This window comes from Mercenaria mercenaria, chromosome 3, assembly GCF_021730395.1.
Source record: "Mercenaria mercenaria strain notata chromosome 3, MADL_Memer_1, whole genome shotgun sequence".
NCBI lineage: Eukaryota > Metazoa > Mollusca > Bivalvia > Venerida > Veneridae > Mercenaria > Mercenaria mercenaria.
In genome coordinates, this window is record NC_069363.1 from 82,728,521 (window position 1) to 82,755,042 (window position 26,522).

General features: G+C 33.9%; 1 protein-coding gene across 4 annotated transcripts; it reads left to right on the forward strand.

Annotated features, from left to right (window-relative positions):
* Nucleotides 1-19: 19 nt before the first annotated feature.
* Nucleotides 20-26,522, forward strand: LOC128555748 (ATP synthase mitochondrial F1 complex assembly factor 1-like). 4 transcript variants are annotated; one of them, XM_053539086.1, is made up of 11 exons: nucleotides 20-140; nucleotides 12,215-12,404; nucleotides 14,038-14,145; nucleotides 15,057-15,216; nucleotides 15,904-15,966; nucleotides 16,601-16,651; nucleotides 17,032-17,079; nucleotides 18,484-18,579; nucleotides 21,580-21,646; nucleotides 22,578-22,618; nucleotides 26,321-26,522. In XM_053539086.1, the coding sequence occupies exons 2-11, from the start codon at nucleotides 12,235-12,237 to the stop codon at nucleotides 26,495-26,497; spliced, it is 981 nt and encodes a 326-aa protein (XP_053395061.1). In that variant the 5' UTR covers nucleotides 20-140; nucleotides 12,215-12,234; the 3' UTR covers nucleotides 26,498-26,522. The 4 variants fall into 4 exon arrangements, with proteins under 4 accessions (XP_053395061.1, XP_053395063.1, XP_053395060.1 ...); XM_053539088.1 differs by having other exon boundaries at nucleotides 99-129; XM_053539085.1 differs by lacking the exon at nucleotides 20-140 and adding an exon at nucleotides 2,075-2,409.

Genomic DNA, 26,522 nt, shown 5'->3' on the forward strand with positions numbered 1-26,522 from the left:
ACATACGAAGAAGGTGAAAGAAGAACAGCTACCAAAATACCTTCAATATTTCTGTCATTCAATGGTTATTAATAAAATGTTTTATTTACTTTTACGATTTTGTTCGACCTTCGCCGGCTCCGGGAAATCGTTAAGAGATTTTACTTTAATTTTCACGCTTTTACAATCGATTTTTTTGATATATTTGATAAATTTTATTGAAAATATTAAGTAATCTTTGATTACAAGTCATACTCATGTTTTGGGGTATTTTATTATGAAAGAGAAGAGAGTTTGTAATGTATTTTCGCGAGTAAACTGCGTCCCTTTTTGGTTACACTCTACCAATTCAAGTCCTTATTTATTTCATAATATGAAATTAGGCGCTGCCTATCTGACGGGAAAACCTAGTGATAGTGATACGGATTCTTTCTTTTTTTCTGCATTAAATTGTTCTTTCTGATATTTTCTGTTTGGCTTTCAGTTTTGACAGAAAGCCTGATGGTTTTGCTATTGTTATAAAAATAAGAAGGGGGAATGTTTTAAAAAGTTTTGTTTAAATGAACATAGATCTAATCATTTCTTCAAATGTATCAAGACTAGACAGACAATGGAAAATAGTGTTCATGAGTTAAAGATAATAGTGATATTTGGGTGCACAGAATCTAGTCCCAAAATGCACCATTAAGTTGTACTGATGATAAAATAGAGAAAAGTGGAAACTTCACATGTCGCTCAACACGACAAAAATGAAACTGTTGCATAAACCCGGACAGAGAATGGGGAATTTTTGACCTGTCACTTTTTTATTTTTGCAAATTGTTATCATTTATTGGTATCAAAATAATGCTTTTGCTGAAAACTTTACATAATTCAAATTTATATCTAGTAAGCAAATTTTAACTCACACGAAGTGAGCGCCGGAAAGGGGTATGTAGAATGGGGGCTGTACGAATATTGATAAATTCGAACACTTTGTCATTTACCAAATTTTCCTCATAGTATTATATATGGTGCAACAGTCATTCAAAAGTGACCCAATATCAGGCCTTTATGTGTTGTCAGTGAGCATGCATAAAACACACTCTTCCTCAGTAGTTTTGGATAAATATTTTATTATATACAGATGCAAGTCATTTATTTATACATAATATTACCAATTTTGTTTCTGTTTACAACGATCATGCATTTGCTATCAATTTGTTTCTCTAATACAAATTTCTGAATCCGGAAATGCACATATTCTTTTCAGTTCATTTGTTACAAACAAATAGTTTCTAAAAACGACAAAACAATCCAAAAAGTAAAACACAACAATTTACACATTATGCCTGCGTAACATCACATTCAATATCATCTTGTTCTGATATTCTTTTGTAATATAGATACCGGAACTTACATAATCCTGCTATCATAAACACGGACTATTTTAATTCTTTTAAATGCCATTATTGTCAAATGACACTCTTTTAGGACAAATTGTGTTCCACTAATACAGCTATGGTAAAACTCGTGTATGTGAGAATGACAAACAACCATTTACTTGTGAAATTCTTATTTCAAATTCATTGTAAAAAGTTCTTGACCAGAATTTTATATATAACACAAACACTCTTGGTCGAACTTCAATTTAATTTACCTAACTGCTAACAGTCTGGGACCTTTTTTTGAATATGATTAAGGTTAATTTCTTAGCTTGATAGTGATCGTAGTGAGTCTCTCAAGTTTATAGCCAACATTTTTTTCCAAGTGTAATTTTACTAAAACTCTAGTCAGTGAATTGACTTTTAGAAAGTAGTTGCAATGTATGTGAAAGATTGTGGAAGGGAGGGGAGATAAGCAATATCGATATATGCTTTTCCATGCCTTCGAATATTTTGTTCAAAATTTACAGACAGAACATTGGAAGCTAAAAAAAAAAAAAATTCAAGCACATTACGAGATTCGAACTCGGACCTCGCGCATGGAAAACATTCCGCAAACCACTGGACCACAGTGACTTGTGACATAAATGTGAGATAAAATTATGTATATAAATAAATTTTGTTAGGACAGCGTGTCTATATTCGTTTTACATTGACATTTTTGAAATTATTGGCTTTTCTACATTCAAAGAAATAAATAAACAATGGTTTTGTTATTCAAACAGTGCAGTAATGTAGCTTACATCATAATTCATTATTGGAAACAAAAAGCGGGCCGCTTGAACCATCCATAAACTCGTTTCATGAAAAAACCCGAATAACACCGATTTCTATTGATACCGCGAATTTTCAACTGGATAGAATAATTTGTTTTAATAATGCGGCGCCCGATCGTTCATAAGAAATTTTATTTTATCAAATGTCGTCCTGAAAATTATTTATTGCGCAAGCACGGCAGCAGGTCCGGTAGAATTATGGGAGAACAACAACAACAAAACCGGTGAAGGTATAGAACATATTCCCAAGTTGAACGGTATATAGGTTTACTTTGACATATATTCACGTACACGTACAAAACATTCAGACCTCATTTTCAGCACTTTAGAGCATTTCAATGATATGAAAACCATATATGGTCATTTAGTATAACATGTCTTCTTATCAAAAATAGAAAAAATTTGACATGTTATGTTGAATATAAGAAAAATAATCTGTTCTGAGAAACATCACCCTCTAAAAATGCCCCATGAAAACAGCTGTTTAGCAGTTACGCGTAGGTAGACATTTTTCGCAAAGACTAAAACTTATTCCAAGAAATTTACAATGAAAATGGTCTAGATCTATTCTCAATACTATAAGCAATAAACATAAGCCAAAAATTTAACTGTCACCTCCTCATGTCACTCATTATACCAGATTTCATCCATAGCATGGAACTACATTTTGGACTACTTCACATGTAACACTGAGTAGTCACTTCCGGTTTGGTGTAATCCGTCCTTAAAGGTTACACTCTACCAATTCAAGTCCTTATTTATTTCATATTAATAACAAAACATTCAGACCTCATTTTCAGCACTTTAGAGCATTTCAATGATATGAAAACCATATATGGTCATTTAGTATAACATGTCTTCTTATCAAAAATAGAAAAATATTGACATGTTATGTTGAATATAAGAAAAATAATCTGTTCTGAGAAACATCACCCTCTAAAAATGCCCCCATGAAAACAGCTGTTTAGCAGTTACGCGTAGGTAGACATTTTTCGCAAAGAATAAAACTTATTCCAAGAAATTTACAATGAAAATGGTCTAGATCTATTCTCAATACCCGTCTGTACTTATTCCGTGGTCTTGTTGAAAAAACCATGGAAAGTAATAAAACTTCCATGGAATTTCAAGGTTTTCATGTAAGATTTACATGGATTTTTGCCATGGTTGCTATTTTCCGTGCATTTTCTTACTATTCTCGGAAAAAATCCTTGGCAATGCCATCAAAACTCCACGGAAAACTGAAAAAGCTTGGGAAAAAACCTTGGAATCTGACACTTAGAAAATTTAAGATGAAGAAATTCTAACACTTAGAAAAAATTAAGCACGGAAACTCACACTTAGGAAAATTTTAGCGTAAAGAATTTCGACTTAGTCAAAATTTGGCACGGAAAAAGGGCACGGAATGTTTCCGTGTAAAATTTAGACTAAGTCCACACTGATAGCTAGAATTTTAGCTAGATATTTTAGACATATTTGAACCATGGAGTGCAATATTTATGCAGCTATTCATTCAAAAGAATATTCATTCAAATACTGTAAAATCAGATACCCTTTCAAGATTGAAATTTTGTGAATATGAAAATCCTGTTCTATATATTCTCATTTATAATGCATTATTTGCACATGCATATATTCATACATAATTATTATTTAAGCCAGCCCTCAATTTTCACAATTATGGAAATTGTGAATACAGTCAAAACCTGTGTTAAAAGACCACCTGCAAACAAAGACCACTTTACAAAACCTGTCTGAAAAGACCATAATTTTTTTCTCAGTCAGACCATTATCAATGAATTATTTAACCAGTTTAGAGAGACAATCTGTAAACAAAGACCACTTAAAATAATATTAAATTGCAGCAAAGAATTCATTCATTTTGAAAATCTCAAGATTTGTTTGGATTATACTTCGGTATTCAAATTAACTGAAATGAAACAAGAAATCTAACTAATTAAAATTTATGTCAATGTTTACATTTTGTGTATTAAAAGGATGTAAATTAGAATTCTATCATTTTATTTATAATTAATGTAACAAGATATATCATTGAAAATTATTAAGGTCCTATTTATATTGAAGCTATTTATTTTTTGGTTATTGAACACCTCAAACAACAGCACCTGATAATAGGCATTAAAAGACATGTCATAAGTACAACAAATTGTAAATGATATTATGCTTTTAATATAATGTTACATCATCATAACTGAATAAGTCTATTCTTTTGATGATTGGCAGTGATTAATTATCTTGCTTTTACAGCCAATTAATATACTGCTGTTCAATGTATACAAATGTGTTAACACACAGAGATACAGCTTATCTGATCAAGATAAGGACCAATGAAAATACAGGCTTCTGAAGCCATTTTACACCTGTACCCCAAAAAATAATCCCAATATTTCTGCTTGGTTTTTTTTTTTTTTATTTTTTTTTTTTTAATGTGATCTTTGCAAATGCTGTGAGCAAATAAATGGTCAAATTTCCCCATGAACTGTATACTTATATATTTTAAGAACATTCTATATATCCCCTTCAGTAACTATATTGTACCAAAGAAAATGGCTCATGAATACAAAAATTTGAATGTAAACAGGAAGTTCTTTGTTCATGTTGTTGGAGGCAAACGGTTTTAGAGAGATATCAGGTAAGAACATCAAACTTTCTAATGTAAAATTTAAGTTTTAAAGCTATATGTCACAGGTCTAGAATAAACAGACTGAGGCAGGAACTTTATTCATCTTAGTAAATTGAACTTTCACCTGGTTACAGGTAACTTTTTCAGGTATATGACTGAATGATAATTTATACTGCTTCTGAGAAAACAGTTTATGCATTCTTAATTGTTGCAGTTTTCAATAATTAATTACTTGTAATAAGTACAAATATGTTAGTAAAATCACTTTGAACCTCTGACTAAACATTTTCAGATGAAAGAGTGTGCATATCTAGTTATTTGAAGTATGCCCATGTATGAATTGATGTAGTCAGAGAAATCAGATGGCTTCAGTGGGCTATGCTACAGGATGATATGAGATCACAGACAGAAATTCCATCAAGGATCAAGCATAAATTACAGAATATTTTCAACTATAATTTGTAAGTTAAAATTTGCAAACTGTCTTATACTATACAATTACTATAAAAGGTTGATAAATTATTATTTTGTTGGTATTAACATCACACTAACAGGTTGATCATTACACCAACATTTTATAACATTATTTTTTTTGTCAGTTCTAAATTCTAAAATTTCTTTTTAAGCTTGTCTGATTAAAAAATAAACTTGCATTATTGTATGGTCAAGCACTTACACAGATGAGGGATAGTACCCACAGGCAGTGCTCTCAATATTTTCTTTTCAGTGTCCAATAAATAAATAAATAAATGGTTTTGATACATGTAGAATGTTTAAATGGTAACTACAAATTAAAACTGGCTTTAGAGTTGTCATTTCACATACTACTATACTAGGTTACAAATACTGTATTACCTAAAATTATATTTTAATCGCAATTACTAATATAATTTGTTTCTATAATTATGTTATATCATTTTCAGAAATGGCTGGAATGAAGTTCCTGACACTGGTGATGGTTTTGGAAAAGCAAAGAGACATTCTGATGCCACCTTGTATTGAGCCTATGATACTCCAAAAAATTTCTATCAAATTATTTTGATATTTAATATATCTTTTAGTTTAATTTTCAAGTTTAAGCTAAGTAAATTTTTATTTTTCTTAACCACAGATGTAAAAGCTGCTGGCAGATGTGTTATTCCCCTTTGAATTTTATACTTTTTGTGTTTTTGAAACCCAGACTTGTCTCAATATTTTATTAAAATAATTTTGTAATAATATTTCTTTTTTTTTTCTTTCCACTTTTCCTCAGTGCCAGGCCTAATTCAGAAATGCCAGAGATTTTCAATCTTTTTCTAGGTTGCATTTCTTTGAAATTGTTTGGATTTTCATAACAAATCTCAATGGAATTTATAGGAATTCACTGGAAATTTGTGTCAATAACAGCAATGTTTTCCAATGGTTTTCCATCAAACCTTTCCGAACTTTTGCAAAGAATGCTTAGAAATTCCTTGAACTTTACTGCAATGATTTCCAATGAATTTTCAAAGAATTCCATGCCGATTTTCAACTGCATGTTCCCCTGGGTATGTGAATTTAAATTCAAATTAATTTTCAGACTTCTCTACTCAAAAATTCAAAGAAAATTTCAACCTGGGAAATTTTCCAAGGTTTCCGTGGTTTTTTTAAACTGAGAACATTTTATATGCTTCTCAGTTTTTAGAACCTTGGATATTTTACAAGGATTTCCGTGGTTTTTTGTTTATGGACCACGGAAAAAAAACACGGAGAACTGCAAGAGTTCCGGGCCTTTTTACCATGGAAAATATCCGAGGTTTTGTACCATGGAAAATATCCAAGGTTTTGTACCACGGATTTGGTCCGAATACTCCAAGGTTTCCGAGGTTTATTACCACGGAAAATATTCAAGGTTTAAAACCACAGAAGTTGTCCGAATACTCCAAGGTTTCCGAGGTTTCTATCCATGGAAAAAATCCAAGGTTTTTTGCTGCGGAAAATATCCACGGTTAAGTACCACGGAAGTTGTCCGAATACTCCAAGGTTTCCATGCATGTGCATTTTACGAGGTTATTTCGCCAAGGTTTCCGAGGTTTTATTCCCTGATTTTTTTTCTTTGGTCAAAATCTTTCAAAATAAGAGTCCGAATACTCCATGGTTTTTTTCCAAGCTGTTTTTCCAAGCTTTCCATGGAAAAAGTACAGACGGGTACTATAAGCAATAAACATAAGCCAAAAATTTAACTGTCACCTCCTCATGTCACTCATTATACCAGATTTCATCCATAGCATGGAACTACATTTTGGACTACTTCACATGTAACACTGAGTAGTCACTTCCGGTTTGGTGTAATCCGTCCTTAAATGGTCAGGCACTGCAATTATTTTTGGGTATGACTGAATAGCGAAATCTAATCAAATTAGCGAAATCTAGACATAAAATGTAAACTAATGAATATTTTTAAAAATCCTTTTAACCTTTTGTTAAAAGTATAAATCTACGTTTGCATGTCAATTTTGCCATGTCAATTTTCAAGAAAAAATATTTATATTTAGGGTGGTTTTGAAGCGAAAAACGTATACGGGTCTAGATTTTGCCCAATTCTACATGCGCGGAAATCTCAAGTGCCAGGTAAAATCAAGACATAAAATTTAAAGTGATAAATTTTCTTTTTAAATCATTTTAGGCTTTTATTAAGAATATATTTCTTAGTTTGCATGTCAGTTTTCAAGAAAAAAATATTTATACATATGGGTGTTGATTTCGTTAGATTCTACATGCGCAAAAATTTCAAGTGACAAGTAAAATCAAGACATAAAATTTAAAGTGATGATTTTTTAAAAAAATCCTTTAAAGCTTTTATTCAGAATATATTTCTACGTGTGCATGTCAATTTTCAAGAAAAAATATTTATATAAAGTTTGGTTTTAAAACGAAAACGTATACGGGTGTTGATTTCGCCAGATTTTATATGCGAAGAAATCTCAAATGACAGGCAAAATCAAGACATAAAATCTAAAGTGATCAATACTTTTAAAATCCTTTTAAGCTTTTATTAAGAATATATTTCTACGTGTGCATGTCAATTTTCAAGAAAAATTATTTATACTAAGTATTAATTAGAAACGAAAAATATATACGGATGTTGATTTTGCCAGATGGTCAGTGACATGCAAAATCATGCAAGTCATAAAATTTAAAGTAATGAATAATTTTTAAAATCCTATTAAGCTTTTATCAGGAATAAAAATATACATTTGCTTGTCAATTTTCAAGAAAAAATATTTATATTTAGGGTGGTTTTGAAGCGAAAAACGTATACGGGTGTTGATTTCACCAGATTTTATATGCGAAGAAATCTCAAGTGACAGGCAAAATCAAGACATAAAATCTAAAGTGATGAATACTTTTTAAAATCCTTTTAAGCTTTTATTAAGAATACATTTCTACGTGTGCATGTCAGTTTTCAAGAAAAAATATTTATATTTAGCAAGGTTTTGAAAAGAATATCCTATGCGAGTGTACGTTGATTTCGTCCTATTCTGCGCGAAAGAAAAAAAATCAACTCGTAAAATTAAAAGTTTGTGTTATTTATTAAAATCATGTTGAGCCGTTATTGAGAATATAATTATGTTTGCACGTTTCATATTTATCAATCATCAGCTAAATTTTTTAATACCTGAAAGAGATTGTATTCGCCAATGATTGGAGAAAGAATGCATATATGAATGACATTAAGAAAATGGGCCATATCCTAAACATATAACTTCAATTTAATTCTTAGAAAGACGTTTTCATATGGAAAATGTGTTAATGAAAAATAATTTGCAAATCTAAATAATTACTGTTTGTTACATAATAAACTAATAATTGTCGGATGATATAAATCGGCACAATTTTGACCGAATGATTACCTGCTGCATTTCGCACCTCTATAAACATGTGAGAAAGCCATCTTTAATTAAATTATCGTTTACCCCCGCTTAACTAATTGGATTAAATTTAATTTGATTAACTAATCAACTGTATGTGCCGACCGTTGTATCTTCTGTGAGGTAAGATTAGTTCTTGTGTATATTGTGTTGAAAATATTTAACTTACAGAAATCATTTTTTTGTAGAAAATTATAGTCTCTGTATATCAACGGATTACAGTTCAGTGAAAATTGTTGGAACGAGCGTAAAACACAATCGCATTATTTAGATACATCTGGGATTATTTTCGTCATGATAAAATCTTAATTTCAAATCCAAGTGATGTTTAAATATTAGTGTAGTACAGTACTGATTATACACTCATAGACTTTTAAAATCGGTCACAACTATAACTGCGATATTTTTAATAATATTTAAATTACACGACTGAAATTTCATTCCTTAAAATTTAAAGAGTTGATTTTGCCTCTCAGTTGAGATTTCAGCGCATATAAATTCTGGCGAAATCAACATCCGTATAAGTTTTTCGTTTATTAATCATACTATATATAAATATTTTTTCCTGAAAATTGACATGTGCACATAGAAATATATTCTTGATAAAAGCTTAGAAGGATTTTCAAAAAATATCCATCACTTTAAATTTTATGACCTGTCACTTGAGATTTCAGCGCATGTAGAATCGGGCGAAATCTAGGCCCGTATAATTGTGTTTTTCGCTTCAAAACCACCCTAAATATAAATATTTTTTCTTGAAAATTGACATGCAAACTTAGAAATATATTCTTAATAAAAGCCTAACATGATTTAAAAAGAAAATCCATCACTTTAAATTTTATGACTTGATTTTGCATGTCACTGACCATCTGGCAAAATCATCACCTGTATATATTTTTCGTTTCTAATTACACGCAGAAATATATTCTGAATAAAAGATTTAAAGGATTTTTTTAAAAAATCATCACTTTGAATTTTATGTCTTGCTTTTGCCTGTCATTTGAAATTTCTGCGTATATAGAATGTGGCGAAATCAACACCCGTATACGTTTTTCGTTTCAAAACCACCTTATATATAAATATTTTTTCTTAAAAATTGACATGCAAACTTAGAAATATATTCTTAATAAAAGCCTAAAATGATTTAAAAAGAAAATTCATCACTTTAAATTTTATGTCTTGATTTTACCTGGCACTTGAGATTTCCGCGCATGTACTAGACCCGTATACGTTTTTCGCTTCAAAACCACCCTAAATATAAATATTTTTTTTTGAAAATTGACACGCACATGTAGATTTATACTTTTAATAAAAGCTTAAAAGGATTTTTAAAAATATTCATTAGTTTACATTTTCTGTCTAGATTTCGCTAATTTGATTAGATTTCGCGAAATCTACTAGATTTTGCTATTCAGTCATACCGATTATTTTTCCATAGACTTCCATTATAAGAAATGACCCTGTCACATACCCCAAAATTGAGAAATGACCATTGAAATGTGATTCTTTCAGTAAGACAGATAAAAATAGCAATTTTATATGGGCTTATCCATGCAGTCCATTTTTCTTAGCGATACAATTTTTCTCCAGACAAACCTACCCCATTTAGAGGCACAATGCCCACTGACACCTACTATTCTAAAGAGAGAAGTGAAAAGTCAAACATTCAGCCAGACAGTTGTAAAATATTCCAAATTTTACAGAAAACATTGTATTGCTTGATTTTAACACAAATTTTATGATTGTCCAATTTTTATCCAATCAGCTTACGTGTCATTGACTCTTACGTGTTTCCCTACACTTTTTTCAACCAACCAATCCAAAGCCGCGTTTCTATTCCAATCTCTGACCTTTGGTCAGGCACTGCTATTGTGAGCTCGACTTTTTGGAGAAAAAGTGGAGCTATAATGCACTTGCCCCGGCATTGCTGTTGATGGTTAAAGTTTTTGATAAAGTCAAATATCTCTGTTACTAGTCCAGCTAATTGTACGCGAGTCACGATATTGTGATAATTTTTGCAATATCTCTCCTCCACGTACAACTTTAATAGGAAGGACCTTTTCTGTGGTGAACCTTCAGCGACTACTCTATGCGGCAATTTTTAAATCGCTGTTTAAATTAAAAAAACAAAAATATTAGTGAAATTTTAAGATACCTGGAAAGAATATCCATTTTTTCCTTCCATCTAATTGATGTTTATGTGAATAAACAGTAAAACACCAGTTTGTCACTGTTTTAAACAACGCATCCTAAAGTTTACACACATTTTACATGGCTTTGCTTCGTGTCACAGGATCGATAACGACCTGTACTGAGTGTAATGGCAGACATGTAAATGCAGCAAGGTAGCCAAATGAAACATATAGTAATATGTGTTTACGTTTTATTATTATGTTTTACTGTTACGTTTAAACCATAAAATGATTCAGTTTTATTTTGTTTTACTATTTCATTGTTTAAGTATATAAGTATATTGCCTGATTGTTTTTTTTTACCTAAATCTATTTTCACCACAGAAAAGTCTTTACTGGTTTTGACGTAAAAAGAGGGATTCTGGCCTATCACGGAAATATCTAAGAATCAGTTCTGATGTCAAATTATTTGGACTACTCTGTTACTATCAAAGCTATTGACTTGAAACTTAAAAATAGTTATTGACTACAAAAGTCTACACCAGGATAAACAATCCCCATAACTCTGTTTGAATTTTGACAGAGTTATGCTCCATTTTAACTTAAGTTTTTGATAAAGTCAAATATCTCTGCTATTATCAAAGCTTTTGACTTGAAACTTAAAATATTTATTTACTATCAAAGTCTTCACCAGGAGAAACAATCCCCATAACTCTGATTTTATTTTGACAGAGTTATGCCCCTTTTTAACTTAGAATTTTTTGGTTAAAGTTTTTGATAGTCAAATATCTCTGTTACTATCAAAGCTTTTGACTTGAAACTTAAGATAGTTATTTACTATCAAAGTCTACACCAGGAGGAACAATTCCCATAACTCTGATTTGAATTTTGACAGAGTTTTGCCCCACTTTAACTTAGAATTTTTTGGTTAAAGTTTTATAAAGTTTTTACTGGCAAAACTCTAATTCAGAGTCAAGCACTGAGAAAAGTCGAGCATGCTGTCTTATGGACAGCTCTTGTTCATGCATCTACTGACCTTGATTAAACAAAATGCCTTTACCATACAGTAAATCTTTTATTTTTGGCAGTAGCAGTGATAGACAGTCGACAGGTAAAAAGAAAATAAAAGAATTGAAATAGACTTTATAATTATTTTGATTTTGTCAAAAAGTAGAGATGGCACTCCCGTAAAACAGAAAATAAGAAATCTGGTCTGATGAACAAGCAGATACACCATTTATTTCTTTAAAATTTGAAACTGACAAATTAATGTCCGAATGAAAAAAGTGGTTTTGCCAAAACCGTGACATGATATGCACACAAAATTAAATGACTTCAGAGTAATTAGAAATTAATAATTTTTCTGTTTCAGTTACCTAGAAACCCGCATGTATGAACTACCGCTACGACACGAGTATGATGCCTCAAGCTGATTTGTTACGTGTGTGCTTGTCATGTTGGAGACGAATTCCATCTCAGCTTAGTAGACAAATATTGCATCATAAATACCCGGCCACAAGTGCTGTCACCTGCAATGGCCAGTGTGGTAAAAGGTGGACAAGGTATTATCATGTATTTTAAAAAGTTATGTGCCTCCTTAGCCAAGTGATAGTGGTCAAATCACCTGCCAATCACCACTGTGTGTCCAATTCCACAAGGGAGCTTGTTTCACGTGCAGGAGCTATCCAGTTTGCACGTGGAATGACTGTGGTTTTACCAAAGTGCCCCCTGGAGTCACTCTCTTCTATTAAAGCTGGAAAGATGCCATATAGGCTATAATAGCCTAAATTATTTTCTTTCTGTGACAACTCAAGCTCTAAGTTGCAATGATTATTGGAAAAAAGCATTTTACTCTTATAAGGTAGTTGTATTGAACAGTATGAAACCTGATCTTAATAGCTTCAAGCAGGCCCTGCATTCCTACAAATTTTTTTAGGTAGCTGAAGCAGTGTTTTTAACCTTTTAACTCACCTGATGACATACTTCTATCACTTTCGACAACTCTTTTCAATTATCTTTAAACTTTTTTCTTGCACCAACATGCAGCTCCTAGTAATACCATATAGAGGAGTTGATAGATAGAAATACATGTATCTCCACTCATGAAAAGAAATAGTTTTAGACAACTATTACACCTGGCTTTTTCTATGCACTATTCCTGTGGCATCTCTTGTGTTTCTCATCAGTTGTTGTATGATGTTTATGTAATTGTTTAAATTATCTTTAGCCTGATAAATTTCTAAAATGGACTGGTCCATCATTCAATTTGGGCAGTACCATTTATTATTTGAAGGGGTGTTCACTGAAAAATTACTGACTGAATAGCAAACAGTGCAGACCATGACCAGACTGCATGTGCAGGCTGATCTTGGTCTGCACTGGTCACACAGGCAGAATCACTTGCTACCAGCTGGCTTAAGGTCAATTGATTATTTAAAGGCAAAAATTGACTTTTGAAGAAAATATGATAGAAAATATGATAGGATTGCTAATTGTTGTCTTGATAATAGATTGGAAATGAAGTATTCAGCTCTAGGAATCTTTCAGGTGTACACCATGATTGCATACAAATTTTTACGAGTGACATAGCCATGAGTGAAAATGTAAGAACTGATATTCATGAGTGGAAGATATGAGATTATACATTCCTCTTATTTCATGTTTTTAAAGGTCTTAAACAAATATTTTCCATCCCATATTGTTTTTATGCCCCCAGCATCTACTGATGCAGGAGGCATATAGTGATTGTCCTGTCCGTCCGTTCGTTTGTCCGTCCGTACGAGGTTAACCAAATGGGACCGTTTCGTCTAGCATCAATACTCCTTACTAGAATGACTTGATACTAATGCAGATGTAACCTGTGACCATTCCTCATCTTCAGACATCACCTGACCTCAGTTTGACCTTGACCTCATTTTGGACTTAGGTTGCTTTATATGGGCCATCTCTTGGTTAACCAAATTGGACCATTTCGTCTAGCATCAATACCCCTTACAAGAATGAATTGATACTAATACAGATGTAAACTGTGACCATTCCTCATCTTCAAACATCACCTGACCTCAGTTTGACCTTGACCTTGACCTTGACCTCGTTTTGGACTTAGGTGCAAAATCTATCGACAAGGATGCCACTGGGGGCATCAATTGTTTATTGAACGCAGCTCCTTGTTTTTACTGTATATCTATGTTGCAGCATGCTTACACTGAACAGCAAACAGTTTTCCACCTCAAGTAAACCAGATGATATCGATAGCAATCCTTTCTTTGAAAAATATAAACAGAAGTTAAAACACATGCAAGAGTAAGTGTTATTCTGTATATTTGTAGCATGTGAAGGATTTCATTTTTTGTTTAACCTTTAGCTGCTAAATTTTTAAAATGGACTGGTCCATCATTCAAATTGGGCAATACCTTTTATTTTTTGAAGGGTCTCCACTGAAAATTTACTGACTGAATAGCGAACAGTGCAGTGGTCTGTAATGGTCGCAAAGGCAGAATCACTTGCCGCCAGCAGGCTAAAGGTTAAAGATTCTTGGTAGCCTAGTGGTAGTGCACAAGCTTTGAGTGCAGAAGGCCATGGGTTCGCTACGTGGTTGCATCATACCAAAGACATGGAATATGGTACTAGAAGCTTCCTTGTTTGGTGCTTGGCATTTATAACAGGATAGTTCCAGGACTAGTCAGCACAATGTCAGAATATTGTGACTGGCTGAGATATCATGTCTCGTGTCTACCGCATGATTCTCTCCAGCAAAGCAGCCCTGTAAATTTGGTCATTTTGCTCACTGCATCAAGTAGACACTTTTGTTTATATCAAGGCTTTTCATCCGGAAAATTTGGAAGAGACCCTGACCTTCCAGTTTGGGAAATTCATACGTGATAATTGCACATTTTGAGATTAAGTGACTGCCTTATGTAACTGAAAATAAAACTGTAAAAAAAAAAAAAAAGAATGGCTGTACACCACTTAATCAAATACAGTTATAAAGATAAGAAATCGTGGGAACAAAAAGCTTTAAAGCATTGACAATAGACTCTCTGCTGATATGAAATTTATTGCATTTAGGGAAAACAAGCAAATTATCAAAATAGTCTTGTAGTCAAATGTAACACAACAGTGTTATCAATGTTTTTCCATGGTGTCAATTTGTTTACTGTCTGAGCAGTAGAAGTTTAATATGCTAATGTTATTGCATGAACTGTTTTCTGTAGAGAAAATCCAGAGGAGTATGAGTCTAGACTACAAGAAATGAAAGAGAAATTAAAACCAAAGAAAGAGGACACACCGCAAGAGCCCCCACCACAGAGGACAGAGCCACCTCCTAAACGAGATATACCTGGCTTTAGCGGTCCAAGGACATGGCCACCTAAGGTAAATTTGTTTTTGCTTCTTTGTTTTATATCTGTTTGAAGAAGTATGGTTTCGCACTGTAAAAGTTAAAACCTGTTATCCTAGAACCCCTATGGTAGTCAGTGGAGCAGTTGTTAATTGATTGGACCGCAGTGCTGGCGACACAGTTTCATTTCCTGGCTGAGACTTACATTCAGAGTAGAATTAAATACTGGGCGATTTCTAAAATTGATACCAATGCCAGCAGTATAGCCAAGTTGCGATGCAGAGTTTGTGAAAATAACAGCTACCATGGGCTCAGCTGCAAATAAGTTATTTGATTCATTCCAGGTGGAATCGTAGGTCGACACTTTACATGTAGTTCAGAAACCTTTACCTTAACATGTATAAGATTACAGTGTTAAAAAGTAGGACCTTAAAATTTTATTCACTAGTGCTGTACATTATGTAATCTTCATGATGGTTTTAGTTTTGCTACAGGGGGACATATTAATTTAAAACACTTCTATAGCTTTCTTATAACCAAAAATATTACCTACTATGAATTATGAATTCTAGTCTTCACCATTATCTCTGATGACTGTCAGATCGTGAAATAAATGCAACAAGAAAATTAATCAATCTACAGTGGTCATCATATTTTAAACTTTAAGAAGAATGGCATGCTTAATTCTTGTTATTTGTTTTATATGTTCATTTTTTTTACAGAGTTTAGATGAAATTATGAAGTTAGAATTGATCAAGGATCTGGATGCTAAGGCAATCACACAGGTAAATTTGTTATGTTTATCTATAATGAAGTTCCTGTCAGTTGCCTACTTTCTGACGTAGTAATTCAGTCTATGAACAATGTAGTGGCTACTTCCGAAATGCCTCAGTGAAACCAAAAAGATTTCACAGTCTGCTTGATTGATTTTATATTTTGCCTGTTATTTATAATAACATGTAGTTTATAATAACTTATTTTAGCTTGATTCTGATGAAAGCTTGAAGCTTTTCTTTAATCACTCTCGACTTCCTAGAAAAACCCTTTCTGGTGTAGTAAAATATGATTTGGGCATGACCTCAGTGGGGCTCAAACCTGAAACCCCTGGGCTGAACAGGTGGCACCTTAACCACTAGACTACATACCACTCTGGCTTTCTTAACATGTTACTCGGCAAATAACTGAAGGATAATTTTAGAATGGCAACTATTTTCTCTCTTGACAATTTTTAAAAAAAAAGTTCTTATTAAGTTAGATAAAATGTCTTTGGCCTCTATACTTCAACCTCGCCCACCACCCCCTCTCCCCACCCTAAAAAATAGATAAAATAAAAATATATTTAATTTGGTAGATTGATGGAACCCTGAAGTGCATCAGTTAGTAATGATTTTACAGTATTTATAAATGACTTTATTTCAGTTATGGCAGGAATATCATATAGCAAAGGACTGTATATTCTCAGTATTTCCAGTAAGTTACCAGTTCACTATATAATTTTTGTTATATCTTTAATGTGAAAGATGATGAATCAAATTTAAGTGCTAAGCAGTGTTTTGTTAAACACTGTTTTTACAACAGTATTTCAGTTATGTAACAGTGGGCAGTCTCAGCTTGTGTTCATGGAAATATAAGTACGTCTTTAACTGTGTTTAAGATTTGTTAGTTTTTTTGACAATATACATCAGTGATATAGAATACCACTTCAATATTTAAAGAATAAGGAGCAATAATAAACACTGGAGATGTAACAACTCAGCCAGTGTTGTAATTCCTGTTGTAATTCGGCATTTATGTTCAAATAGTCTTTTTGAATTTGTAAATACATATGAATGAAAACATTTGATTTTCAGACAGAGCATTATGATGAATTGATATCCAAGTCACAGATAAACCCCAATGTAAGTAGGTTTTTTTGGAAGGGTATTAAATCAGACTTTAGGTCATGGGTTGACTTGTCAATTTTCAGGGTCAAAAGAAATTCCCAGGTACCTTCAGGCATAATTTCAGGGAAGGTGGGCATCTTAACCTTTAGCCTGCTACAGCAAGTGGTTTTGCCTTGGTGACCAGTGCCAACCAAGATCAGCCTGCATGCCAGTGCAGGCTGATCATGGTCAGCACTGTTCGCTATTCAGTCAGTAAATTTTCAGTGATTGCCCCTTGGAATAATAAATGGTATTGCCCAAATTGAATGATGGACCAGTCCATTTTAGAAATTTAGCAGGCTAAAGTTTAGTAGAACCACTAACCTTACAAAAGGTAGTTTGATGGCTCCTTCACTTGATAACGTAAGAAAGGGGCAAGTGATTCAAAGTTAGTGATCTCAACCACTCTTGTCAGTGTAAGAAGGAGAACTTGATATTTAAAAAGCACTTCATGGAGACTTAGCTGTTATAAAGTTAACCGTAGCAAATCGTGCCTTTTTGACCTAGTAGCAAAAACCATAGAAGTAAGAAAGAACCAGCAGTTTCTAGTTTGATCCCTCTGTTTCCATCTAATGTTTGTCTTAAGGCAAGATTCTAAACAAAAAGCTTTAAACTTTGCATTTGAACATGCCTTAGTAACCACATGTTTTAAACAACCATTTAAGCAGCCAGTCAGCTAATTTTCAAAATTGACTTTTTGTTCTTACTTCATCTTGTCCAGAGCGGCCACCTGCCTAAAGCAGCCAGATTATGTTGCTTCCTTGGCTGGGCTGCTTTATTCAGTTTTGACTGTATCATCAGTTTCAGATATATCATAATTATGTCTCCCACCACACAGTGGTGTGGGAGACATATTGATTTACTGCTGTCTGTGTGTCTGTCTGTCACAAATCTTGTCCGCACTCTAAGTTGAACATTTCTCATCCGATCTTCACCAGACTTGAACAAAATGTGTTTGCCAATAAGTCCTTGGCCAGGTTCGATAACTAGCCAGATCGGCCAAGGCACTTCGGAATTATGGCCCTTGAAACTTGTTTTTTGATAATCAAAGCACTGAAAGTCTGAGAAGGCAGTTATCTCTTGTAGGAAAACAGATTGTGTTTGACAGTCCTTCGTATCTTCTTAGTATGTCAAGCAATAGTTCCCTTTCTATTGGTAAGCAATTTACTAGTACATGCTCCAAATCTGACTGCTTCCTGAAAATGATTTTTTTTTAAAAATGGTGAGTATCACTTAAAGTTATCAGAGAAAGTGTCTGAAATCTTAGCTTCATTAAAAGTATCATTCATCTTGAAATTGAGCCAAGTACCAGTTCCATTGCTCTACACTAAATACACTGTTATGATCAGTTAGACTGTGTATGTAATGTGTCTATTTCAGTTTATATTTACCTTGCCAAAAGGGGATGGTTATGAGTTTTACCTGTGTCAGTTTAGTGGGAAGGATGTTTACTTCACTCCGTTAGCTATGTATCAGGTAGATTCATTGTCAGTTTTTGTACTAGAAATTAGTTTTCAATGTTTTAATTTAAAAGTTAACAAAATTTGTTTGTAATGTATGCATTTTAAATTTTTTCTTTAAATAAGAATTATTGTTTTGTTCACCAGTATGCTCCTTCCGAAATTTAATTTCACAAGGTGCCCTTAATCTTAAGATACCATATACATGAGGACAACAAAAGGGGTAACTTATGCTTGAACCAAAGATCAGATAATTTAGTCCAGGTATTTTCTTTGTTGTTACATGAAAAACTTATTATACTAATAACTAGAGGTGCGCGGTATTACCGGTATACCGGTAACCGTGGTACCATCTTCCCGTGGTACGATACCGCGGTACCATCGGGGAATACCGGTATTTTATCAACATTATCCCTTCTTTTGTTTATTTTTAATTTACATTGTCTATGTAGCCTTCCGTAACAGCAACTGACACCATGCATGATTTTCCGATTTAATTCTCTGGAATATCCATGCTACTATTATTAGTTTCCAAAAATAACCACCCAATGGTGCAATTGAACATGCGAACATGTATGATCGACCGCGTGATCCCCAATCAAAACCTTCGAAAACCTCCAGATTATTCCGTATAGATGGATGACGTCATGGGCGCACTTGTTTTTACTTTGAGTCTGGTAAATTCGGCGAGTCCCGACTTCTTGTTTAAATGATGATAGTTTAAAATATCCCAGTATGTATTTGCACTTATTAAAAAAGAAATAAATAGTATGGAAAATGTTGTCGAAATTTATTATTTTTTGTTTGAAAACGATCTGATGAAGCCTTCATAAACGTTACTGGTTTATCAAACGGGTGCACGAATCAAACTTCAAACAAGCGCGACCTATATACATGTGACCCAGTGCTTCCCTATAGACAATATGGCGTCTTCCGACGAATACACGCTAGTAAAAAATACTAAGGGTCATTAATCTAACTAGTCATTAGTCAAGTTAATATTCCAGTGTATTTTTTTTCTTTAGTTCTAGTCAAGTAACTAGTCTTCGTTGTTGCTCATAATAAATTAAGTATTTCTGAGAGTTTTTCAATAATTTTATGACCACTACCATAGCTGTAAGTCTTACGATAAATATGGTGGTATACCGTGGTATATACCGCGGTAATTAGGAAAAAAACGTGGTATACCGTGGTATTTTTTTCAAGGCAGTACCCAGCCCTACTAATAACTTCAACAATTTTCCAAGTGGTGTTGGCTCAGGAGAGGTAACATTGTACCTGTTGTAATTGTTTTTCATCCCATGTCTTTCTGGGGACAACAGATTGTGTAATGAGTAGACCTGGAGCCACTGTCTTACCCTTGCTTGGTTGTAAGAGGCGAGTAATAGGGTCTGAACAATTTGTTTTGCTGTACAGTACGTTCCACTTAATTGCATATCAGTTAATTGCATATCCTGGATATTCGCATACGAACTTGAAGCACCGATCGATCCCTATATAATTACCTTTAAAGATTTTCGTATAATTGCATTGAATTTTTAATCCGTCCCGCTTAATTGCATAAAACATTTGGCTAAAAGTCCACTAATTTGGTCGCAAACAGCGATATAAATGATCAAAAGATGCCGAAAATTTACTGTGAATTGTGAATTACTCTAGCCGATCAGCTGTTTCACGTCGCCTAGGTGACAATTGTTGCGTGACATTAGAAGTGGAGATCAAAGCTGTATAGTTTCCCCGAGATTTTCGTGGCATTACGTCATGTTTTTGCGCCATGTTGCACATCACTGTTTGATCGTACTGCCTCGGTACTTAAGTGCTGAGAAGTAGATCTAGTGTTGTAACAATCAATAAAAAAGCTTCTTTTTAATTTGTTAAAGCGAATATGCTGTACAAACTGACAGGTAAATGTGTCAAACTATAATAGCGGATTTTTTACCCCTGTGACCTATTTGCCCTCAAGGAAATTACAAAATGGTTTGAGAAGAATATCTTATTATAAAGTGTCGTGTCAAAAAATACATGTACAAAGATTCATTCAAAACTTATTAAAAATACGCAACAACATTATTTTTGTTTTTTAACTGCAATTTCTATTTACGTTCACGAGGTCGCGTAACAGAAATCTGTGCAAAAATCGTTTTACTTCATATTTTTAAATTGCTGCTGCCTTTTCATTATTTAAGATTTTTCTATTCTGTTTTTTGTACTTTCTGGTCAAAAGTCTGAATTTTATGCCCATAGTTTGTATCGTCTTACTTTTAGAAAGTAATAAGTATTTAGGATCGCGCTGTTTGAAATTTTGCAAGTAATTTTATGAAAAATCGACCGTTTTTATAGAATTTTGCCAACATTTCTGTTAAAACCGTTTTTAAATCGTTATAGAATTCAAACTATATTACTTCTCATCTGTGTTGAAAATCTGAAGCGATAAAATAAAAAAATGAATGCGTGACGCGCGTTTTTTGTATACGTGTCGATGAACAAAAGTAACGGCGTTGTAAGTTAGGCATTACGATAGGTCGCACGTGCTCGTGGAATGGAAAATTACTGGCATGGCGTTTTGATATCTGTACGATTCGCGGGTAAATTCCAGTCAGTGGTAAATAAATAATATTGTCGTTTACAGCTTTATTTGTTTAAAACATACACAGGTATGATTAATCACTCCATTAGTGACACAATTAATGTTGCCGTATTGATTCAAAGTAATAACCATTGCTCCTAGAGCAGCCGAAGCATACCGAAACAGATGCCATGTACGTATATTCGGATAAACGAATAGCCCGGTTATTCGCATATTTTGCTTTGACAAATTGGGTATGCAAATAAACGGAATCCACTGTATCTCTGTGATTCCAGCTGGTGTAACAGTTTTGATTACACATTTTATTTCAATATATATGAGGTGTGAAATCAAAATGTTTAGTTGTGTTTAGCATCACATGAACTGCTCTGTGTTGGTGCGCAGTAAAACCCAAATCAAATAATATAAAAATCTTTTCTTTTTTTTCAGCTTGTCAAAGAAAATGCACCACCATGTCTAACAGTGGCACACTTTCCTGAGCTAAAAGATGATAAAGGTATGACTATACAATTGAATGGAGGTTCTCACCAGAATTATGTCAAAATGACAGACCTGGACTGTTTTAAGTTATAAAGGAATACCTTGTAATTGGTTTTGTAAAGTAGAGCCTACAATATGCATTATATATCATGGTTATACTAATGACTTAGGGGAAATAAAGCTTTTTTCTACATACACTCAAACTTCATTTGCTTAAACTCAATGGGACTGGCAAAATTTGTTTGAGTTATTGATAATTTGAGCCATTAAACAATATATAAATATCATATGGCAGCGTGTGTGACATTGATATTGTCAACCCGAGGACAGAATGTCATCCGAGGCGAAAGCCGAGTGGTGATATTCTGTTTCGAGGGTTGACAATATCAGTGTCACACACGCTGCCATATGATATTTATTTTATTATACCTAACAAAATTTAAATAAAAATAAAAAAATGTTTTTAATTCATTTAATTCAACAGTTTCATCTTTAGCGCAGTAATCACCTGTGTACACATTAAATAGTGACGTCACTACTATTTGTGTACAAGGGAGGCAATCATTTGGCTAAAAATTGAAGCAGTTAATTGCCCTTATATGACATTCATTTCAAAATATCAGTGCGGTCACATGACCTGACAGTTACTTTCGCTTGGTCACGTGTCAGAGAGGTTGAAAATGTTTTTGATAGTCAAAATATCTCTTTCTTGGGTAATGGGATTTTATCATTGTAGACAAAAGTGAGGTATGATAATATACATTATGTAGGGATTTTGTTGCAACCTGATGGTGAGTTTGACTAAAGGGTGTGTTCTAATTTTATGAGTTCCAGTGACTTATATATATTGAATACTGCATATGTGTGCATTAAGAAATATGCAACAGTTTACTCCTAAAAGTACTTGGAGAGATAAAATGGTTTAATCTGGGTTTTGTTACTTTCAGGAATTGTTCTGATGGCAGGAGAGTATGATGATAAAGTGATCGTAAGTTGAACATACCGTTATATAATAGTCTAAATGTTTAATTTATATACTGCTAACTGTTTTCAGCTAAAGGGGTGATGTGTTGTGACTACTAAAAGCGTGTGACTGCTTATGTCAGTTAAGAATGTATGTTTTGCTTGTTTGTTTTGGGTTTAACGCCGTTTTTCAACAGTATTTCAGTCATGTAACGGCGGGCAGTTAATCTAACCAGTGTTCCTGAATTCTGTACCAGTACAAACCTGTTCTCAGCATGTAACTGCCAACTCCCCCACATGAATCAGAGGTGGAGGACGAATAATTTCATACACAATGTCTTTTATCAAATCATCACAGAGAACATACACCTCCGCCCGGGGATCAAACTCATGATGCTGCGATCCGTAGAGGCTCTCCCTACTGAGCTAAGCGGGCAGGCTAAGAATGTATGTGGCTGCTTAGTCAGTTGATAAGGCACATGCCTGCATAAATCAGTTGGTAAGGCATGTGACTTCTTAAGTCAGTTTGTAAGGCATGGTAGTCAGTTGGTAAGGCATGTGACTAAAGTCAGTTAGTAAGGCATGCTGTGGCTGATGTCAGTTGGTAAGGCATGTGACTTTGTAAGTAACTTTGTACTGCTTAAATGAGTTGATAATGCATGTAGCTGCTTTAGTTAGTTGGTAAGGCATGTGGCTGTTTACGTCAGTTGGTAAGGCATATGGCTGCTTAAGTCAGTTGGTAAGCTATGTGGCTATTTAAGTCAGTTGGTAAGGCGTATGGCTGCTTAAGTCAGTTGCTAAGCTATGTGGCTGTTTACATCAGTTGGTAAGGCATATGGCTGCTTAAGTCAGTTGGTAAGCTATGTGGCTATTTAAGTCAGTTGGTGAGGCATATGGCAGCTTCAGTCAGTTCATAAGATATATGAGGCTATTTAAGTCAGTTGGTAAGATATGTGGCTGTTTAAGTCTGTTGGTGTGGTATGTAGCTATTTAAGTCACTTGGTAAGGCATGTGACTGCTTTAGTCAGTTCATAAGATATATGAGGCTATTTTAGTCGGTTGGTAAGATATGTGGCTGTTTAAGTCTGTTGGTATGGTATGTTGCTATTTAAGTCACTTGGTAAGGCATGTGACTGCTTTAGTCAGTTGTTGAGTGATATGGCTGTTTATGTTAGTTGGTAAGGTTTGTGGCTGTTTAACTATGTCAGTTGGTAAGGTATATGGCTGCTTAAGTCAGTTGGTAAGCTATGTGGCTGTTTAAGTCAGTTGGTAAGGCATATGGCTGCATAAGTTAGTTGCTAAGCTATGTGGCTGTTTACGTCAGTTGGTAAGGCATATGGCTGCTTAAGTCAGTTGGTAAGCTATGTGGCTATTTAAGTCAGTTGGTAAGGCATATGGCTGCTTAAGTCAGTTGCTAAGCTATGTGGCTGTTTACATCAGTTGGTAAGGCGTATGGCTGCTTAAGTCAGTTGGTAAGCTATGTGGCTATTTAAGTCAGTTGGTGAGACATATGGCTGCTTCAGTCAGTTCATAAGATATATGAGGCTATTTAAGTTGGTTGGTAAGATATGTGGCTGTTTAAGTCTGTTGGTATGGTATGTTGCTATTTAAGTCACTTGGTAAGGCATGTGACTGCTTTAGTCAGTTGTTGAGTGATATGGTTGTTTATGTTAGTTGGTAAGGTTTGTGGCTGTTTAACTAAGTCAGTTGGTAAGGTATATGGCTGCTTAAGTCAGTTGGTAAGGCATATGGCTGCTTAAGTCAGTTGGTAAGCTATGTGGCTGTTTACGTCAGTTGGTAAGGCGTATGGCTGCTTAAGTCAGTTGGTAAGCTATGTGGCTATTTAAGTCAGTTGGTGAGGCATATGGCTGCTTCAGTCAATTCATAAGATATATGAGGCTATTTAAGTCGGTTGGTAAGATATGTGGCTGTTTAAGTCTGTTGGTATGGTATGTTGCTATTTAAGTCACTTGGTAAGGCATGTGACTGCTTCAGTCAGTTGTTAAGGTATATGTCTGTTTAAGGTAGTTGGTAAGGTATGTGGCTGCTTAAGGTTTGTGGCTGTTTAACTAAGTCAGTTGGTAAGGTTTATGGCTGCTTAATTCAGTTGGTAAGGCATATGGCTGCTTAAGTCAGTTGGTAAGGCATATGGCTGCTTAAGTCAGTTGTTAAGGCATATGGCTGCTTAAGTCAGTTGGTAAGGTATGTGGCTATTTAAGTCAGTTGGTGAGGCATATAGCTGCTTAAGTCAGTTCATAAGATATATGAGGCTATTTAAGTCAGTTGGTAAGGTATGTGGCTGTTTAAGTCGGTTGGTAAGTTATGTGGCTATTTAAGTCAGTTGGTAATATATATGGCTGCTTAAGTCAGTTCATAAGATATATGAGGCTATTTAAGTCAGTTGGTAAGGTATGTGGCTGTTTAAGTCAGTTGGTAATATATATGGCTGCTTAAGTCAGTTCATAAGATATATGAGGCTATTTAAGTCAGTTGGTAAGGTATGTGGCTATTTAAGTCAGTTGGTAATATATATGGCTGCTTAAGTCAGTTCATAAGATATATGAGGCTATTTAAGTCAGTTGGTAAGGTATGTGGCTATTTAAGTCAGTTGGTAATATATATGGCTGCTTAAGTCAGTTCATAAGATATATGAGGCTATTTAAGTCAGTTGGTAAGGTATGTGGCTGTTTAAGTCAGTTGGTAATATATATGGCTGCTTAAGTCAGTTCATAAGATATATGAGGCTATTTAAGTCAGTTGGTAAGGTATGTGGCTGTTTAAGTCGGTTGGTAAGTTATGTTGCTATTTAAGTCACTTAATAAGGTATGTGGCTATTAAAGTCAGTTGGTAAGGCATATGGCTGCTTAAGTCTGTTGGTATGGTATGTGGCTGTTTACATCAGTTGGTAAGGCATATGGCTGCTGAAATCAGTTGGTAAGGAATGTGGCTATTTAAGTCAGTTGGTAATATATATGGCTGCTTAAGTCAGTTCATAAGATATATGAGGCTATTTAAGTTGGTTGGTAAGGTATGTGGCTGTTTAAGTCAGTTGGTTAGGTATGAGGCTATTTAAGTCAGTTGGTTAGGCATTTGACTGCTTAAGTCAGTTGGTAAGGTATGTGACTGCTTAAGTCAGTTGGTAAGGCATGCAGTTTTTTTGTTTTGTAAGTTTGTAAATCATATGACTGCTTAAATGAGTTGATTAGGCATATGGCTGCTTAAGTCAATTAGTAAGGCCATATACTGGTTCCAGGCTTTATTCTGTGTTATGTAGATAACTTCATGCCATTACTTTCAATTTATCAAACGTGCAAACTTACCTTAAAGAAAGAAAGTCATCGTTTCATCTGGGAAGTTGTCATATTGAAATGTGAAAAGTTGAAACGGACACAAATCCTTAGAGACAAGTCTTTTGAAGCGGTTTCACTGTAAGATTGAAATACTCATTAAAATATGTGAAAGAAAATTGAAACACATAAAGTGTTCATTAAGGTGATTTCTGCACCCATAGGAAATTAAATTGAATCCACATGAGTGCCAATTAAGGAATTGAATATCATCTAACTTGATTTAATTGCTATTGTTATGAACTTTTTACCACTTTGATTTTTTTTCAGTTTGTGAATTTAATGTGAGAAGATAAAGATTGACAGATAAACTAATGTACTGAAACAATTAAGAGATCAAATAAAGAAATATAATCTGGATTGTTGGTTTTTGTTTTCAGAGAAAGACTGAAGCACTCAATCTTGTAAAACAGATGACATTATATTATGGAAGAGATGCCGGAGAGAGATACAAACTTGTGCGGACGTTTCACACTAACCCTGAACAGTTTCAGTATATGGATATTATAGAACAGTATAAAATGAACAAAGAATTTCTGGAAAATAACCCATATTAGAAAAAATAGAAATAACATTATGTCA

What these genes read in the sequence shown, in the direction of transcription:
- LOC128555748 (XM_053539086.1), top strand. Translation starts at nt 12,235, where the DNA reads ATGAACTACCGCTACGACACGAGTATGATGCCTCAAGCTGATTTGTTA. An exon ending in GTATATTCTCAGTATTTCCA is followed by an intron (nt 16,652 to 17,031) that starts GTAAGTTACCAG and finishes TTTGATTTTCAG; the next exon opens with ACAGAGCATTATGATGAATT. An exon ending in CTCCGTTAGCTATGTATCAG is followed by an intron (nt 18,580 to 21,579) that starts GTAGATTCATTG and finishes CTTTTTTTTCAG; the next exon opens with CTTGTCAAAGAAAATGCACC.